Below are 21,031 nucleotides of genomic sequence, written 5' to 3'. Positions count from 1 at the left end.
CAACATGTATGAGGATGGGAACAGAGAGGACATAACTCTGTGTATGTTGCCAACTAAGGATAAATACAAAAAAAGAGTTATAGTCAGCAGGTTATTCTCTAATCTGAGCCAGCTGGGTTGAGTGCTGCATTTTTCTCTAATCTGTTTGTCCATGGCTACTACACATTTGTTTAATAGAGAGCATCATATTGTTATTTTCAACAGCCTGACCCGAAAATTTAACTTAGTCTAATCTCGTTCTTTTATGGTACAAGTTGAGCAAAGTTAATCACAAGTGGCTAAGTTTTGCTTAGAAAACTATTTTAAATGGAAGGGGCAACGATATAGCAAATTAGTATGATGTAAGCATGTAAAATAAATACTACTATATTAGAATAAATAATGTTTGAGATCTGTACCCTCTCCAAATTCTTTTATACTACCATGCATGCATTCAATTTCATGGTTATCCAAAAGTCTATATTATAGATTATCATCATAGACAGTAAGACCATATGAATAATTCATGAACAATTGCTAGTCTAAAACTTCAACCTTCAGAAATTAATTTCAAAGACAAAGTCCGTAGTCATATTGTTTATAAATGTTATTTAATAACCATCCTGGTTATTTTCTTCTTGACCTCTGCTGCCCTGCTTGTCATAAGCCATAATGGGAGCAAGAAAGTCCATTGTTCTTTTTTTCTTCTTGTTCATGTTCCTTGCATTATCTTCAGCCTTCCCAAGAAATAGAAGCCACTACAAACCATGCAAGAGCTTAGTGCTATACTTCCATGACATTGTTTACAATGGCAAAAATTCTGCAAATGCTACATCTGCAATTGTTGCAGCTCCTGAAGGAGCTAATTTAACCAGCTTGGCACCCCAATCTTATTTTGGGAACATTGCAGTTTTCGATGACCCCATTACTCTTGACAACAATCTGCACTCAAAGCCTGTTGGCAGGGCACAAGGACTTTACTTGTATGATACAAAGAACACAATCACTGCTTGGCTTGGGTTCTCATTTGTTCTGAATACCACAAACTACCAAGGCAGCATAAATTTCATTGGAGACAATCCGGTTATGCTGAAAACCCGGGATATATCCATTGTGGGTGGCACCGGAGATTTTTTCATGCACCGGGGAATTGCAACCATAATGACTGCTGCACTTGAAATTTAAAAGTACTTCAGCCTCCGAGTGGATATCAAATTCTATGAGTGTTGGTGAATTTAAGCATGTCAACATAAATTCTGAGTTTTCGTATGTGAGAACTGAGAATTGGTCTTCAAGTATATATGTTCTGTTTCACGCAGGGTTTTCTATTTTTTGGTCAATTGCATGGTGTGCTTTATTTGAGAGTTTTTGGTTGATTGCAGTTAAGCTCTTAGCTTAGCTAGTCAATAAAAAAGTAATAATATTATGGTTAGTCACCATTGTAATTTCAGATCCTTTTTCCTTATATATAGCTCTCTATGACATGAGTGTAACATACTATATAGTGTCCACCTCCAATGATAACCACTTGTACAGAGTTAACATATCTCTTAAGGAAAATGCTAGGGAGACCATTTCTTTGTATTATCTAGTCTACCATTTCTCTAATAGAGGTGGGCTTCATTTGTATTGATGGATCTCATCTCTATTAGAGAGATGATACATTAGATGGCTAGCACCTGCCATCTCTTAAAAAACAATACTTCATTTTTGTTTGGTCTGCCAAGCATATTTGTGGGAGATATTTGCAAAAGAGCTTTGCTAGTGACAATGGCGGTGGTTGTTGTTGTTAGCATTTCACTTTACAAAATAGACAAGGTCGATATGTTGCTTCTTATCATTGGCTTAGCAGCATCTCAACTAACACTGAAACCAACATGTATATATGAGGCTGGCTAACAGAGATGACACATGAGTTAAAACCTTATATTAATAAAATGTTGTTAATATAACGCTACATTGGCAACTTAATTAGGATACATACAACAAAAGAGTTAACATTATATTAACAAACTGCACATTGTAATTAAGTGGGGTTATGTTTTTTTTATTTTTTTTTATGCCAAAACAGATGCTCAACGTAAAATTACACATTGTCACTCATAACATTCAATTAAAATTCTCAAATGCTTAGTTACAACGATCGAGTAATGTTAAATGGACCACATTTTTAAACCACATTTAAAGTAAGACTTGCATATATAGATGTTTATACATGATTTACATTGTGAATATGGTACAAATAATTTTAATGTTCCAAATATAAAACTCCTACTCTTGCAAGATTAGGTAGCTACCACTGTTTCAAGCTTTAATACTAGCTACCTAGTAGCTACTACAGTCAAAGAGGCACATAAATTGGGCATATTCTTCAATAAATGCCTAGGATTAAAAAGACAAGGTTTATTCATACCATTGCCCCCTGTGAGATACACTTTTTTTCACTTTGCCCCCTGAAACTTAAATCCTCTCAGTTTGCCACTTGAACTTCACACAGTTGTTGCAAAAGACCCTATGCCGTCAACTCTGTCAATTTTTCCTTTAAAATAGCTGACATGGCACCTATATGGCATGGGTGAGAACATTTTCTAGTTATGTAAGATCCATGTGGACAAAAAAAATTATAAAAAATTGACATAGATCTTATTATTTTTTAGTTTAAAAATTGTTTTTTATTATTTTTTTTTGTTCACTTGAATTTTACATAATTAAAAAAGGGTCTCACTCATGCCATATAGGTGCCACGTCAGCTATTTTAACGGAAAAATTGAAAGAGTTGACGGCATAGGGTCTTTTGCAACAACTGTGTGAAGTTCAGGTAGTAAACTGAGAGGATTTAAGTTTCAGGGGCAAAGTGAAAAAAAGTGTATCTCATATGGGGCAATGGTGTGAATAAGCCAAAAGACAAACTAGCAACCCCGAAATGGCAGTATAAATTGCACCAATTAGGCGCTTCAATCTAATTAACACAACCAAAATCAGATCAGACAATAACAACCATGACAACATTTGCAGCAAAAACTCCTTTCATTATTTTGGTCCTCATTATATTCCCATCTGTGTTGGCATCCAAGAAAGCATTCAAGCAAGAGAAACCATGCAAGAGGATGGTGCTCTATTACCACGACATCTTATTTGACGGCACGGATGCTGCAAATGCAACGTCCGCTGCAGCAACAAATGCAACAAAGCTTGGCAACTTTCAGTTTGGAAAGCTGGTTGTGTTTCATGATCCTATGACAAAAGACAGAAATCTTCTGTCGCCTCCCGTTGCTAAAGCTCAGGGTTTCTATTTCTACGACATGAAGGACGACTTCACTGCTTGGTTTGCATACACTTTGGTGTTCAATTCGACCGAGCACAAGGGCACGCTGAATATAATGGGTGCGGATTTGATGATGGAGAAGACTAGGGATCTGTCAGTGGTTGGAGGAACAGAAGATTTCTTCATGGCTAGAGGGATTGTCACTTTTCAGACTGATACTTTACAGGGTATCAAGTATTTTCGACTTAAGATGGACATCAAGTTGTACGAATGTTATTAATTAGGCTAAGATTGACGTCGCAACTCAGTGAACAATTCTTGCATATGACGAGTGTATACAACACCCTTCTCGTAATAAACTCATGATCATGTACCAGTACTTGATTACTTATCATATATGACACATGTTGTATGTAAAAATTTATCCTATAAAGCTATAATCTAGGTGTCACGAGTGTCATAATAATATAATTCGATGACAATTCCTATTTGCTTTCACTATGCGGGAAGGTACTTCAATTATTGTAATCTCACTAATAAATAGAGGACTAAGGAAGGTGTGTTCCACTAGTGTGTTATGATTAATTAGTAGTACTGAGCCAAGCTTAAACTTCTAGTTTGCAGGTGTGCAAGTCAGTAAGTAACAAAAGTTTGCATGGAAAAATTAGTCTTTTAAGCTAAAAGACTAATTTCCAGCTCATAGATTTCCTCGTTTTTCTATTTCTGTTTCTGATTTGTGCTTTTGGCATTATGAGTTCTCTAATTAATTTATTCGGGACCGTTCTGTTTGAGGAATTATGTAATTATGCTTGAGCTTAAAATTTCCGCTTCATTTTTAAAAGTAATGGCTGGTATGCTTGTTTAAATGCAAGTTCACGATCACAATTAATTAATTTGCTTTACTTCTACAATTTAACATTGGTAATTCTACTTTCAATACAGATTGTTCAGATTGTGCTAACTAATCTCAACCTCGATATATGCACCTATATATTCGTCCATCATACAAAGTTAACATCCACACTTAACAAAAAAAATAGGATAGCGATTTTCACACTCCATTTTTCTCCTCTTACACTTTCTTTATTTCTTTAATGCTTTTTTATATAATTTTATTACTTATGTTTCAAAATCTACCCCTTCATAGCATTAGAAGAGTGTTGTACTTTCAGGAAAAAAAAAAAAAACTGCTGTACTCCTTCGCAGCCCAGAATTAAGTGATACATCCTTTGTCCTTTGTATTCTTACGTACTCGATCTACTCATAGTTTAGATCTCTTTTACTAAAAGATTTCGTTCAACTCTCTAAATTAGAGAAGAAAATAATGAATGTTGGATCTTATGTTGTAAGAAAAAATGGAAATCTTGGATCTTGAATTGATGAAGGCTCTGGTATTTTGTTGCCATAATTTCATTTTTTATGTTTTTGGCTTAAAGTTTGAAGTTTTTTGGTCAATGAACATCAATAACCTCCTGTACAACTGTGGGACTAGGATGCATATTTTAAACCATTACTTTGGCCATATTCTAAAAAAATGGGGTGGAAATTAAGCTACAAAGGAATGCATTGAGTGGATCTGAAGATGCGGATCATGATTACTCTAGCAATACCTCCGATCTTGGTGACTGATGGGCCATAATTAATCTGCCATGTTTAATTGATGAGAGGCCCAATGATATTGGACCTCAAAGCCCAAATTAAAGATTAACTCAGTTATTAAATAACTGAGTAAGAGATAGAACCTATTAATAAACTGCTTCGACAGTTAAAATATAGGAGAAGATTCCTCCTCCAATTTAGGAATTAACTCCTCGGATGAAGAGCTATAAAGCTCGGCAGAATCAAGAGTGGAAGGGGGGGTGATGATATATAATTTATAAATAAAAATTCATAAATCAATGACTAACTTAAGCATTGGAGACCCATTGGAGATGAATCTCCCTTTGGGCAGTTAGGATGCAATTGCTATATTTTGCACAAGATATAGACGATCAAAGTGATACTATGCTGCGTGTAGTTAAGAGAAAATTTGAGGCTCATAAGTGACAATTAAGTAGAATGATTTATGGAACCTGCATTATATCATTATTGATGAAGCCTCAATTCTTAACTCATTCAGTTAAGAATACAATCTAATCAAAGATATATCTAAATTCATAATCTAACAACATAATGATGTCTTTAGCACAGAAAAAAAAACATAATATATAAGTAATGTGCTTAACAAGATAAAATTTCCGTTACATTATGATTAATTATGTATATATCCATTCAAACAGGATCGATGCACTTTAGATCTTATATCATCTTTTGTGAGAACGGTGAAAATTAATCGGTCAACTTCTAGCTAGGTTATGAGTATTTGGTGTTTGTCTCAAGAACGTACCCTTGCAAGTTGCAACCAAGGTAGCCTTACTATATGTCTTAGTGGTTATTAGAGCATTCACAATAGTTATTCAATAGTTCAAAAGAATTTTGACATCTATTAAACTGAATTATAGTTTTACTTGTAATGACACGACACAGTTTAATAACTTCATGTCAATAATTATATCTTTTTAAATGTTGCCTTATGTACTCAAATAAAATAAAATAGATAAATTTAATTATGTTAAAAATTATACCATTGAAATGGCCTAAAAAAGATCTTTAAAAAGAGAGCAATTTTGGATATATTAAAAAAAAAAAAAAATTTGTGGCCAACTTTTATATTGAAAGGTAACAAAAATTGTAATACATTTATTTTTTTTAAAAAAATATAAACTTCAAGTGACAGGTGTCACCCGCTCAATATTGGTTTTCTCTTTTTTGGTTCTCTCTCTTCTGTAAGCCCATGTGACATGTGGGGCCCTTGTCTGGTGCTATTGCAATTCATAACAGAGTGCTATTTCATGCACCCTCTATTGCAATTGCAATGAACTAAACTATAGCTAGCACTGCAAGTGGATTTGAATCCATTAGTTCAATTTCATGCAATAAAATTGCATTGAACACCAACATTACGAATGCTCTTAATGCTCGTTGCAATTAATCATAACACTTAGGCCTTCCACTATGGTAAACCCATTTTTTGTGACCCAAAACCCATTTTGGGTCACAAATAGTGCTGTGACTCAATTTTCACTGCAATGGTGTTATGACCCATTTTGGGTCACAGTGTTTTATACATATTTAAAATATGACTAATATTGATTAAGTGATGTTTAATTTATAATTTAAAATCTAAAATATAATAAAAATTATTTTATTGGTCTTATTTTAATGAGATCTTTAAAATAAGGTCAATATTGAATATATTTAAAATAAGAAAATTTCATAAATTAGACAACATAATTTTACAACATCGGGACTTCAACAATCATAAAAATAAAAAAAAAAACAACACGATGATTTAAAGAAAAAACAAGAACAATATGATGACTAAAAAATAAATTTGTACAAATTTGGTGTAGTGGGGTTGTAGTTTGTGATGAAAAATTATGAGTGTTGTATGATATATATATATATATATAGACCCATTTGAGAATATAGCTGTTGGAGGGTTTGAGGAATTTTTTAAAATTTTTTAGAAATTTTTGGCAATTTTTCGGTTACTATTTCTATTTTAAATGATTTAAAAAAAAAGGCTTGAGCGATCTGGACCGTTGATTATCAACGGTCCATTAATCTAGGCCTTTGATTTCTAACCGGCCATCTAAAAAAAACAAAAAAACAAACAATGGCAGCCATTGATCACCAACGGTCATTTAATCTGGATTGTTGGTGACCAGCCAACAAAGCCACACGTCAACAAAGCAAGCGCAGCCCACAAGAAAAGCAAACCCAGTTGATTCCCTTATGTTCAGCCGACAAGAAAAGCAAGCGGGCCCACCAACTTTTTAGCTGCTTTTCCCTCTCTCCTCACGTGGGTAGGCTTTTGTTGGTTTTGGGTCACAGCCATTTTGGCTCACATTGAGACCCGAATTTGGGTTACATTTTGAGTTACTCTCTCTTTTGGGTTACATTTTCCGGCCCATAGTGCTAGGGTGTGAGCCATTTGTGACCCAAAATGGGTTTTGAGTCACATTTTCAGGTGCCATAGTGGAAGGCCTTAATGAGCCTCATGATTGTTTAGGCTTTAGGGTATGTTCTGTAATATTTTATGCTTTTCTTTTTTAATAAGAAATAAAAATTTTTAAAAAGTAAGAATAGAAATGATAGATTGAAGCAGAGAGAAGAAAATATATATCAAATGAAAAATCAAAAAGCTAAAAAGAAGGTTTAATTTTTTTAAAAAAGTCCAGTTGAAAAATAAGACTGATATCTCAGCCTACGTGCTATAGTAAATTTTAGTCTAGTCCATTTTAATGAAACGCGCGTAACACATAACCCACCGAGCACTCGATACTGTTCACCAAGTGTTCAACAATTGCCATTGTCAGACAGTAACAATTATTGCCACTGTGCAATAGTAGTTATTTGAATTGCATAACAATAATAATACTTATAGATATACTTTATGTCTTTTCTTACATAAACATGTCAAAAATTAATAAAACCATCATAAAACACAAAATTCAAGCTTATGGAATTACATTCATCCGTGTTTTTACGTAAAAATGATTGTTACTAATTGCCACTGTTCGAAAATGGCAATTCGCCCAATTAAAAAAAAAAAAAAGTGGACCTATTTGTCATTGCAACTTTTTAAGTGAGTTAGTTAATTTATCATTAAGCTCATGTAAAATAGATTTTAAAGTAAAAATAATTTTTAAGATTTTTGCTATTTTATTTTAAGTTTTAGTTTTAGTTTCAAAGGTCCATTGATTTTAACTACTAAATTTCAATAACTTTTTAGTTTAGGTATTAAAATTAAATAGCATTTTAGATTAGATACTAGTTGAAAAGTCAAACAAATTAATAAAGTAAAAGGTCTATTGATTTTAACTACTAAATTTCAATAACTTTTTAGTTTAGGTACCAAAATTAAATAGCATTTTAGATTAGGTACTAGTTGAAAAGTCAAACAAATTAATAAAGTAAAAGGTATTAGAATTTACATATATTACATCACATGCCACTACAATAAAATAATAAAAATAATATTACATCACAAATATTACATTAATTTATACTATATTGTATTAAAAAAAAAAAATCAATCCAGTCACAACTTAACTGTGACTGTCTTGGTAAATTGAAAGAGACAGCTCACACCACTATATTATATATTATTTTGACCTCTATTTATACTATAATTTCTCTAAAAAAAATTCAATTAAGTCACAACTAAATTTGAAGTTGTGAGTGTCGTACAGTCACAACTAAATGTGAAGTTGAGACTACATGCATTAGCAAATTTTCAAGATAATATAAAAGTCTCAAGGGCAATTTTGTCAAAACCTTATAAATTTTAACTAACACTCATCATATGTGAGCCAAAGGATAAAAATGTCAAATATAAAAGGCTCAAATCAAAGGGGCCAACATATTTGTGACCTAATCTAAAAAACTACATTTAAATTTGGTAGTTCAATTGAAAAATTATATGGTCTTCATGCTATACCAAAAAATTATTGAGATTTGATATTTAATTCTAATTTTTTATAAAGTAAAAGGTATTAGAATTTATAAATATTACATCACATGCCACTATAATAAAAAAATAAAAATAATATTACATTAATTTATACTATATTGTATTAAAAAAAAAAAATCAATCAAGTCACAACTTAACTGTGACTGTCATGGTAAATTGAACGAGACAACTCACACTACTATACTATATATTATTTTGAGTAAAAGTATTGTTTTGACCTCTATTTATAAATTTTAACTGACACTCATCATATGTGGGCCAAAGGATAAAAATGTCAAATGAAAAAGACTCAAATCAAAGGGGCCAACATATTTGTGACCTAATCTAAAAAACTACATTTAAATTTAGTAGTTCAATTGAAATATTATATTGTCTTTATGCTATACCAAAAAATATTGAAATTTGGTATTTAATCTTAATTTTTTATAGTTTCAAAGACATGATTCGTAACTCACATTCCTATTTTTTAGTATTTATAACATAAATTTCCCTTCAATTTCTACCAAACAAAACATTCCCATCCAATATGCATGAAACATTGAGACGTGAATTTGATTGGTGGATTGTACAACAGCTACCTTTGTACTTTGTGATCTATCCACTCTGTGTATTCTTTTAATTTGTCGAGTTCAAATTCTTTGTGAAACTCTAGAGCATTTATGCCTACACTCAAGGTTAAAGTTCTTTTGTGTGATTTCTCTCTCTTAATTAGAAGGTATGCTTTCAGTAATTATACATCATGCGAGAGTGTAGTTCATAGAATGACTTTCGTTTGGACTGATCGAAGAAGAAATATTGTTCAAATAAAACGCAATACAAGCTAGATATTAGTTTGCTCCATAAAAAACAAAAGTTAATACTCAATTATATATACAATCTATAAAATCGAAGCTAAGCAACCCTAATCCAAACAAGTAAGAAGTGCTATCCTTTACAATAGAAATTAAGAATTGCAACGCTATAATTTTAATTTCTCTATAATCAAACCGACGATCTGTGTGAGGAAATTTATATTAATTCTTGAAGCTTCCTCTTCTTTCAGTCCAACTTCAAGGCAAGCCTTTTAAATTGTCAATTATTCTAGCCGGCTAAGTTGAGTAGTGCTCCAATATTCCAATGTCGGCTGATCTGTTTGTCCACAGCTACTACACATTTGTTTAATAGAGAGCATCATATTCTTCTACCAAAATAGTTATACATAGCAAGTCACAAGATAAGACACCACTACCAGGGTGACTGAGGGTGTATCTCCTACTAAACAGAGATTAGATAATCATATATAAAGGCCAGTCTTGAATAAACTAATAAGGATGTATATGATTCGCCCCACCAGCCTAAAATGTTGTTAATTATTTCGTTTTCAATTAAAGAATAATTTATTATCCGCAAAAAAAAATTAATAAAAACTCCATATAATAGACACCACTAAAGTTGAAACCAAAATTATTTTATGTCAAAAAATATTAATTATTGTTATTGGAAATGACAATGGGGATTGGAATTAAGTCGGTTGTAGGACAATATGCATTGCACAAAAGTTGTTACCGCCCTATATATCCATTCTCTAATATCGGTGCAGCACCCTATTATTTGTCGGTTCTGAGTGTTGTTTTTCTTGTTTGAAGCTTTTGTTATCTCGGTTTGTTTTTTCCTTTGTCCGATGCAATTTTCCTTTTTCTGTTGTATTGCTTTGTTTGCTCTTTGGGCTGTTCCATTTCTTTAATGAAGTATCTTCTTGGCCAAAAAAAAATGTTTATATTTTGTTTTGGCAAAACAAAGAAAAATTATGTTTTCTTTATTCAAGGAAAGAGAATCGAATTTGGGTGCAACACTCTTATTATAAATTAAAAAGTTTATGTTTTTAATTTTACGATCCTTAGAATTCGAAGTAGGCTACCAAATAACTTCTTAAAAAAAATTATATTAAGTTCATCGAGTTAAATTTTCTATTCACAATCATGAAATTGTAATTAGTTTTATAGTAAACTATTCAAAACCTCCAAATCAGAGCTTAATTATTTCAAAACCTCCACCTTTACTAAAACTAATTCAAAACCCCCTATTAGTCACTTAAACTCTCCCAAAACCCCCTGGTCAACTAACACCCAGCTAAGTTTGACCCCCTTTTATTTTGATTTTCCGATTATAACCCTGGTCACTTAATCTGTTTCATATTTCTCAGGCTCACTCACTCACTCACAACTGAATTTAGTCTATAGTTGTTTGATAGGCTCATATCGATGGCTTGCTGTGTTGGCTACTCCTCTCATCTCGATGACTTGTTGTATTGTTGTTTTTTTTTTTATAAGGTTGCTGTGTTCTTTTTAGTGAAACATAATTCAGTAAAGTGTAACTGTTTTAGTGAAGTGTAATTGTTTTAGTGAAGGTGTAATTGTTTTTTAACTAAGGTGTAATTGCATTTTAGTCAAGGTGTAATTGTTTCATCACTTAATTCAGTTTCAGTAACTGAATTCATAACTGAATTCTTCAATTTAGTGTAACTGAATTTCTAAAATTCAGTTTCAGTGTAATTGAATTCTTGAAATTCAGTTTTAGTGTAATGAAATTCAATTTCAGTGTTTGATTTTAGTTTTAGCGAAATATTGAGTTTTAGCAAAAACTTCAATTCCAGAAAAAAAAAAAAAAAACAGTTTCACCAAAATTCAGTTACAGTGATGTCAACACGTGTCAGCATGCGTCAGCGCGCGTCAGCATGCGTCAGAAGGGTAATTTAGGATTATAAGTTATAGGAGGTTTTGAAAGAGTTTCTAGATGGGTGGGGTTTAGGCAAATTTTTTTTGTGATCAGGGGGTTTAAAATTAGGCACTATTAGTTTTAAATCCTTGATAAGATCTAAGTTAAATCATACAGTATGATGATTAAATTACTAAATTTGTATATAATCCAATATATAAGAATTAAGTGATAAATCTTGATATGTTATTATCCAAATTGTAAATGGAAGAACTTATAATTAAAACTATCCTATAAATTTACATTAATTAAAAACTTTTGGGTTTATTTCATATTTAGTACCTAAACTTTGACCCTTGTCTTAATGTGGTACCTAAACTTTTATTTGTCCCAATTGAGTACCTAAACTTTTATTTTGTGTCTAATAGGTACCAAAATGAATTTTTGTTAAAATTGTCAATAAAAATTAGGGGCAATATAGTCAAAGTATATTTTAATTATTTTCTTTATATGTTTAAAATTATTAAAAAAAAAACACACAACAAACAAAAAAATTTAAAAATTAAAATTAAAATATAAATTTTTTGAAATGACTATATTGCCCCTAACTTTTGTTGATAATTTTAACAGAAATTCATTTTGGTACCTATTAGACATAAAATAAAAGTTTAGGTACTCAATTAGGACAAATAAAAGTTTAGGTACCACATTAAGACAATGGTCAAAGTTCAGGTACTAAATATGAAAAAAACCCAAACTTTTTTTTGTTAGATTGATATATATATATATATTATTGGCCATATATATATCTCTTAATAGATTAAGTTTTTGGGATATAGTAATTATCTAGCATGATATTAGAGTCAGATTTATTAGAGATTTTGAGACGAATCCATTTTTGTTTGTCAGTATAAACTTTTGAAGTATAATAGTTATCTAAGTTTTTTAAATTCAAGAAAGGATGAAGAATCACCATTGGTTGGAGCTCACATTGGGTTCATGCTATAGTTCTGTTTGCCTTGAATCTGATGCACATGATGGTCATCGTATGGATGAAACCTATGAAGCACGGATACGGATACGGATACGGATACGGATACGGCGATACGATATGATACGATACGACACAGGGATATGACAAATCTCAAAAAATTAGGATACGATACGTCGTGGATACGGCAATTAAAAATATATATTAATATATAATAATAATATAAATAATTTAAAATATACTTTAAATAATATAAAATTTCAAATTCATCATCTAAATCCAAATTTAAATTTAATCAACTTCAATATTCCTATTCAATGAATAAAACAGTCTCCAATAATAGTTCATCAAGAGAAATGTTAGTAATTTTAAGCATCACACCTATTCAATGAAGATGGGAACTAAGAAGACTATTTCAAAGATATAGTAATATTAGCATTATATTAGTTGATACTATAATATTATATTTGAATATTATAATAATATAATTTTTTTTTTGGTCGAATATTATAATATTATATTTGAAAAGTGAAAAAGTAGAAACAATTGACTCAATTGAGATATTAGTTGATGGAGTGCACATTTGCACGTGAGGAACTAGAAAGATATAAGGAGAAGGCCAAGGCCAGATATTACACAGAGAGAGAGGCCAGATATTAGAGAGAGAAGTAAAGAACAGATAAAATTACAGAAGATGAGAGGAGAATAGGTCGCCACTCGTCGGCATCGGTCTCTCGAGACTTTCTCCACACTCCACAGGGATGAAGAAGCTAGAAGAAATCAGAAATGAAGAATTGAGTTCTGGGTAGTCTGGATAATTGGGAATCTTTACATCTTTACATATTACCCATCTCGAGAGCAAAGGATACACATATCCAACCAGTCAACCACGTATCCGTTGACCCAGATACATATCCAATGCGTATCCGAGCGTATTGTATCTGTTGGTATATCCGATACGGGATACGGCACCAAAATCGCGTATCCATGCTTCAGAGGATGAAACTAAGGGAATTTGGGCTTTGTTTGCTAATTCTAGTTGCTCATTTGCTTGCTCCACATGCGTTGTCTTGTGGTTCAATGTTGAGTTATTGGCTTGGTGAAGCTCCTTATTGGCTTCATGACCAGCTTGCAACTGACTTTATAATTCCCTCGTAGTTTCAATATTAATGATCTCTCATTCAATAAATAAAAAAAAAAAGAGACGGTCGCGGTGTAAGAGTGTCTTTATTATTAGAGCTGTAATTTCCACAGTTTAGAGTTTCATTTGAATGTGTTAAGAGGCCCACTTGACTTATCTAACTCACCTACCGTATATATAAAGACATATATTATATGTCGCTTTTCATATGGACCAGCGTGAAATATATTATATGTCACTTTTCATATGAACCAGCGTGCACTAATCAACACTTACCTCCACCAATCTCTCACCAGGCACCAGAATAGAATGCAAAAATATTGCAGAAAAATTGGACCGCAATCAGCGTACTAGTCGTGAAAAATATTGCAGAATGATCCAAAACTAGATATTGTTTTTATGGAAAGCTAAGAATATGCCAATTATTTGAGCATCTTTGTTTTCTGATCCATGTTAATTTGACAAATGATTTCTAATCAAGAGTAATATTGTTTCAATATAACATGTAGACTATACATATTCAAATATGATTCTATTTTATCAATAATTTAATTTGACAGCCCTAATAATATAACATGAAATTTAGATTCCCCCATAACATGTATTATTTTTAGCAACTTGACCTGAAAATTGAACTTAATTAATTTAATCTCGTTCTGGTCGTGCTCCTCATAGTACCAGTTTGGTATTGCTGTGAGAAAAAACAGCTGTGAAGTAAAGTCAGCTGTAAAGTAAAGCAGTTGAGTATTTAGTAAACTATGTTTTCAAAAGTGCTGTGAGTGCAAAAAACAGTATCAAAGTATTTGGTAAATGTTAATATAAAAATGTTGTGACCGTATATAATTACTAAAATGAACATGATGCTGAAAGTGCATTTTACTTATTTGTTTGGTAAAAGTAAAATGTTTTTTTTTTACTTGTTTTTGAAATTTTTTACCACAAATTTGTATTAGCATTAATTTTTCTAAGAACAACATTATTAAATAAGTATGCCTATTATTTTTTTAGGTATATTATAATTTTAATCGTATAAATAAAATATCATAATTAATTATCACAATATAAAATATAACTAACAATGGACATATTTTTTAATTTAAAATAAACAAATAAAAATTATATAAATCAATGAGGGTATTATGGGTAAAATAAAATATTCATTGTTGTTGTGAGTCACTGCAGCTTTCAAAAACACCTAGAAACCTGCTTTCTGTTTTTGCTGTGGGAGTTGAGAATTGCGGGAAAAAGCAATTTTTTATTTTTTTTACCAAACACCAAAACTGCTGTAGGTGATTGAGAATTGTCATCCACAACAGCTTTTGGGTCCTCCACCTCAATCCCAAACGGGGCCTTAGTCTATGCCAGAAGTGTCAATAGTCTTATAGCACGGAAGTTTCAAAGTCTATGTTATCAAATTATCAATCTGAATTATAAATCAATTAAGTAGAATTCTTTATTTTATTGTGTGGTTCAAATTAAGAGTCTAACAACATAATATATTAAATTGTCGAACAACATTAACCATCATGACTGTAATGTATTAGAATACAATAATCTGTATACTCTCCCCAATTTCTTTTTTACTACCATGCATGCTTTCATTTTCATGGTTATCGTAAAGTCTTTGTATTAACATCATAGAAAGACCATATACATTCAGAAATCATTTCAAAGGCAAAGTCCTTAGTCATTATTATCTTAGATCCAGAAAAAGAGGGATGTGGAATAAAGGATATCATCTATGCTACACTTGGGAGTCAAACTAAGGCTCTACAACATCTTATTTAATAATCATATTCTGGTTATTTTCTTGGTGATGTACATTATATGGCTCTACACATCAAATTATACTCCAAGTGGAACTTTCAAACTTTTGGATTAATTAATCCCGCTTCCAAGTGCTTATATAATGCCATGAATTGGGACTGATAGCAAACTCCCAAGTAGCTAGTTATTAGCAAAAGCTCATCCCTTTGGAGCTCAGAATATTCCTTTCCTCTGTTCCCTTTGAGCTCTGCAGCCTCTGCTTTTCATAACCCATAATGGGGGCAAGAAAATCCATTGCTCTTTTTTCCTTCTTCTTCATGTTCCTTGCTTTGTCTTCAGCCCACCCAAGAAGTAAAAACCAATATAAACCATGCAAGCACCTAGTGCTGTACTTCCATGACATTATTTACAATGGCAAAAATGCTGCTAATGCTACCTCTGCAATTGTTGCAGCCCCTCAAGGAGCTAATTTGACCATCTATGCACCCCAATCTTATTTTGGGAACATTGTAGTTTTCGATGACCCCATTACCCTTGACAACAATCTGCACTCAAAGCCTGTTGGCAGGGCACAAGGACTCTACTTGTATGTTACAAAGAACACAATCACTGCTTGGCTTGGGTTCTCATTTGTTCTGAATACCACAAACTACCAAGGCAGCATAAATTTCATTGGAGACAATCCGGTTATGCTGAAAACCCGGGATATATCCATTGTGGGTGGCACCGGAGATTTTTTCATGCACCGGGGAATTGCAACCATAATGACTGATGCGTATGAAGGTGAAGTGTACTTCAGGCTCCGAGTGGATATCAAATTCTATGAGTGTTGGTGAATTTAAGCATATTAGCATTAATTCTGAGTTTTCGAATGTGAGAATGAGAGTGGTGTTCAAATATGTTCTGTTTCATGCATGGTGTGCTATTTTTTAGTCAATTGCATGGTGTGCTTTATTTGAGAGTTTTTGGTTGATTGCAGTTAAGCTCTTAGCTTAGCTAGTCAATAAAAAAGTAATAATATTATGGTTAGTCACCATTGTAATGTCAGATCGTTTTTCCTTATTTATAGCTCTCTATGACATGAGTCTAACGTACTATATGGCCACCTCCAATGATAACCACTTGTACAGAGTTAACATATCCCTTAAGAAAAATGCTAAGGAGACCATCTCTTTGTATCATCTAGTGTACTATTTCTCTAATAGAGATGAGTCTTATTTGTATTGGTGAATCTCACCTCACATTAGATGGTACAAAGAGATGGTCTCCCTAGCACTAACCATTTCTTAAAAAACAATACTTCGTTTTGGTTTGGTCTGCCAAGCATATTTGTGGGAGATATTTGCAAAAGAGCTTTGCTAGTGACAATGGTGGCGGTTGTTGTTGTTAGCATTTCACTTTACAAAATAGACAAGGTCGATATGTTGCTTCTTATCATTGGCTTAGCAGCATCTCAACTAACACTGAAACCAACATGTATATATGAGGCTGGCTAACAGAGATGACACAAGAGTTAAAACCTTATATTAATAAAATGTTGTTAATATAACGCTACATTGGCAACTTAATTAGGACACATACAACAAAAGAGTTAACATTATATTAACAAACTGCACATTGTAATTAAGTGGGGTTATGGTTTTTTTTTTTTTTTAATGCCAAAACAGATGCTCAACGTAAAATTACACATTGTCACTCATAACATCCAACTAAAATTCTCAAATGCTTAGTCACGACGATCGAGTAATGTTAAATTGACCACATTTTTAAACCACATTTAATATAAGACTTGCATATATAGATGTTTATACATGATTTACCTCGTGAATATGGTACAAATAGTTTTAATGTTCCATATATAAAACTCCTACTCTTGCAAGATTAGGTAGCTACCACTGTTTCAAGCTTTAATACTAGCTACCTAGTAGCTACTACAGCCAAAGAGGCACATAAATTGGGCATATTCTTCAATAAATTCCTAGGATTAAAAAGACAAACTAGCAACCCCGAAATGGCAGTATAAATTGCACCAATTAGGCGCTTCAATCTAATTAACACAACCAAAATCAGATCAGAGAATAACAACCATGACAACATTTGCAGCAAAAACTCCTTTCATTATTTTGGTCCTCATTATATTCCCATCTGTGTTGGCATCCAAGAAAGCATTCAAGCAAGAGAAACCATGCAAGAGGATGGTGCTCTATTACCACGACATCTTATTTGACGGCACGGATGCTGCAAATGCAACGTCCGCTGCAGCAACAAATGCAACAAAGCTTGGCAACTTTCAGTTTGGAAAGCTGGTTGTGTTTCATGATCCTATGACAAAAGACAGAAATCTTCTGTCGCCTCCCGTTGCTAAAGCTCAGGGTTTCTATTTCTACGACATGAAGGACGACTTCACTGCTTGGTTTGCATACACTTTGGTGTTCAATTCGACCGAGCACAAGGGCACGCTGAATATAATGGGTGCGGATTTGATGATGGAGAAGACTAGGGATCTGTCAGTGGTTGGAGGAACAGGAGATTTCTTCATGGCTAGAGGGATTGTCACTTTTCAGACTGATACTTTACAGGGTATCAATTATTTTCGACTTAAGATGGACATCAAGTTGTACGAATGTTATTAATTGGGCTAAGATTGACGTCGCAACTCAGAGAACAATTCTTGTATACGACGAGTGTATACAACACCCTTCTCGTAATAAACTCATAATCATGTACCAGTACTTGATTATTTATCATATATGACACCTGTTGTATGTAAAAATTTATCCTATAAAGCTATAATCTAGGTGTCATAATAATATAATTCGATGGCAATTCCTATTTGCTTTCACTATGCGGGAAGGTACTTCAACTATTGTAATCTCACTAATAAATAGAGGACTAAGGAAGGTGTGTTCCACTAGTGTGTTATGATTAATTAGTAGTATTGAGCCAAGCTTAAACTTCTAGTTTGCAGGACTTCTAGTTTGCAGGTGTGAAAGTCAGTAAGTAACAAAAGTTTGCATGGAAAAATTAGTCTTTTAAGAGTTGCTCATAGATTACCTCGTTATTCTATTTCTGTTTCTGATTTGTGCTTTTGGCATTATGAGTTCTCTAATTAATTTATTCGGGACCGTTCTGTTTGAGGAATTATGTAATTATGCTTGAGCTTAAAATTTCCGCTTCATTTTTAAAAGTAATGGCTGGTATGCTTGTTTAAATGCAAGTTCACGATCACAATTAATTAATTTGCTTTACTTCTACAATTTAACATTGGTAATTCTACTTTCAATACAGATTGTTCAGATTGTGCTAACTAATCTCAACCTCGATATATGCACCTATATATTCGTCCATCATACAAAGTTAACATCCACACTTAACAAAAAAAATAGGATAGCGATTTTCACACTCCATTTTTCTCCTCTTACACTTTCTTTATTTCTTTAATGCTTTTTTATATAATTTTATTACTTATGTTTCAAAATCTACCCCTTCATAGCATTAGAAGAGTGTTGTACTTTCAGGAAAAAAAAAAAAAAAACTGCTGTACTCCTTCGCAGCCCAGAATTAAGTGATACATCCTTTGTCCTTTGTATTCTTACGTACTCGATCTACTCATAGTTTAGATCTCTTTTACTAAAAGATTTCGTTCAACTCTCTAAATTAGAGAAGAAAATAATGAATGTTGGATCTTATGTTGTAAGAAAAAATGGAAATCTTGGATCTTGAATTGATGAAGGCTCTGGTATTTTGTTGCCATAATTTCATTTTTTATGTTTTTGGCTTAAAGTTTGAAGTTTTTTGGTCAATGAACATCAATAACCTCCTGTACAACAGTGGGACTAGGATGCATATTTTAAACCATTACTTTGGCCATATTCTAAAAAAATGGGGTGGAAATTAAGCTACAAAGGAATGCATTGAGTGGATCTGAAGATGCGGATCATGATTACTCTAGCAATACCTCCGATCTTGGTGACTGATGGGCCATAATTAATCTGCCATGTTTAATTGATGAGAGGCCCAATGATATTGGACCTCAAAGCCCAAATTAAAGATTAACTCAGTTATTAAATAACTGAGTAAGAGATAGAACCTATTAATAAACTGCTTCGACAGTTAATATATAGGAGAAGATTCCTCCTCCAATTTAGGAATTAACTCCTCGGATGAAGAGCTATAAAGCTCAGCAGAATCAAGAGTGGAAGGGGGGGTGATGATATATAATTTATAAATAAAAATTCATAAATCAATGACTAACTTAAGCATTGGAGACCCATTGGAGATGAATCTCCCTTTGGGCAGTTAGGATGCAATTGCTATATTTTGCACAAGATATAGACGATCAAAGTGATACTATGCTGCGTGTAGTTAAGAGAAAATTTGAGGCTCATAAGTGACAATTAAGTAGAATGATTTATGGAACCTGCATTATATCATTATTGATGAAGCCTCAATTCTTAACTCATCGGGTACGTATCCTGGTAAGGTTGTTCCATTACAATTAATCTGGGAAACAACCTCTCTATAAGTAGGGATAAGACGAACTTGCATTTAGATTGAGCATGTTGAATAATTTTTATAGATTCTATCATTTCACCAATTCGGACTTCAATGATGGAACCTCACTGGACAAAAATTAAAATATATTAAAACTCAAGAGCTATAAAGGGCAAACTTGGAATACAAATAATAAAAAAATATAACAACAAGCTATAAAAATATAGCAGTGCAAGTGGAGAAAAGGGAGTGTGAAAATTAATTGCCTCCCAAAAATTAAGAATAATGTTTTTTTTTTTTTAATCAAATTGTGAATTTGGATCAAACATTCAGTTAAGAATACAATCTAATCAAAGATATATCTAAATTCATAATCTAACAACATAATGATGTCTTTAGCACAGAAAAAAAAAACATAATATATAATTAATGTGCTTAACAAGAGAACATTTCCGTTATATTATGATGGGCAAATTACACAAAAGTACCTCAACTAACCACCCTATATCACTTGAGTACCCCAATTACAAAAAGTTGCTCGTAGGTACCTCAATTACTGATTTTGCACATCCAGGTACCTCCGTCAACTTTTCCGTCAGGCCTGCCGTTATTTGTCCACGTGGCACACTAAAAACATGCCACGTGGATAACAAAAAAAAAATAATAAAAAAAAATTTAAAAAAATGAACTAATTATTTAAAAAAAATTAAAAAATTAAAAAATTAAAAACTCAAAAAAATAAAAAATAAAAACAATAAAAATGGAGCAGCACCCCTCCCTCCGCCCTCCGCCTCCCACCCCTCCCCCGAGACCCACCCAACCCCAGCCACCCACCCCTCCGACCCCAGCCACCTTGCCGGCGACCCCAGCCACCACGCCGGCGACCCACCAGACGACCCACCCGACCCCTCTCATCTCTCTCTAACTCTCTCTCTCTCTCCCCGAAACCCCAGCCCCGAGCCCTCCTCCTTCCTCCTCCCCCGCGTCGGCCACCCAACTCAATGACCCACCCACCTCCCTCCCTTCTCCGGCCACCTCAATATGAACATTGGAGTACTGAAGTAGGCCTGCACCGATCCCGAGAATCGCTCCAGCGACAATGGCGAAGGCCTGATGCTGGTG

At 33.0% G+C, this 21,031-nt stretch overlaps 1 protein-coding gene and 3 pseudogenes across 1 annotated transcript; all 4 read left to right on the top strand.

The window, feature by feature from the left end:
- Window positions 1-651: 651 nt before the first annotated feature.
- Window positions 652-1,212, top strand: LOC147274184 (disease resistance response protein 206-like; annotated as a pseudogene).
- A 1,766-nt stretch (window positions 1,213-2,978) lies between these two features.
- On the top strand, window positions 2,979-3,524 carry LOC147274183 (dirigent protein 5 pseudogene; annotated as a pseudogene).
- Window positions 3,525-15,690: 12,166 nt separating this feature from the next.
- LOC147274182 (disease resistance response protein 206-like) lies at window positions 15,691-16,251 on the top strand. Its single transcript, XM_086227963.1, has one exon. It carries the CDS (start codon window positions 15,691-15,693, stop codon window positions 16,249-16,251), a length of 561 nt encoding a protein of 186 aa, XP_086084089.1.
- Window positions 16,252-17,502: 1,251 nt separating this feature from the next.
- LOC147274181 (dirigent protein 5 pseudogene) lies at window positions 17,503-18,048 on the top strand (annotated as a pseudogene).
- The last annotated feature ends 2,983 nt before the right edge of the window (window positions 18,049-21,031 follow it).

The sequence above is a fragment of the Dryas octopetala genome, chromosome 9 (genome assembly GCF_963921425.1).
Source record: "Dryas octopetala chromosome 9, drDryOcto1.1, whole genome shotgun sequence".
NCBI classification, from domain to species: domain Eukaryota; kingdom Viridiplantae; phylum Streptophyta; class Magnoliopsida; order Rosales; family Rosaceae; genus Dryas; species Dryas octopetala.
The sequence above is the reverse complement of the archived record's forward strand: the minus strand, read 5'-3'. Positions and strand labels throughout refer to the sequence as shown.

Coding starts and splice junctions, on each gene's coding strand:
- LOC147274182 (XM_086227963.1), top strand. CDS start 15,691: ATGGGGGCAAGAAAATCCATTGCTCTTTTTTCCTTCTTCTTCATGTTC.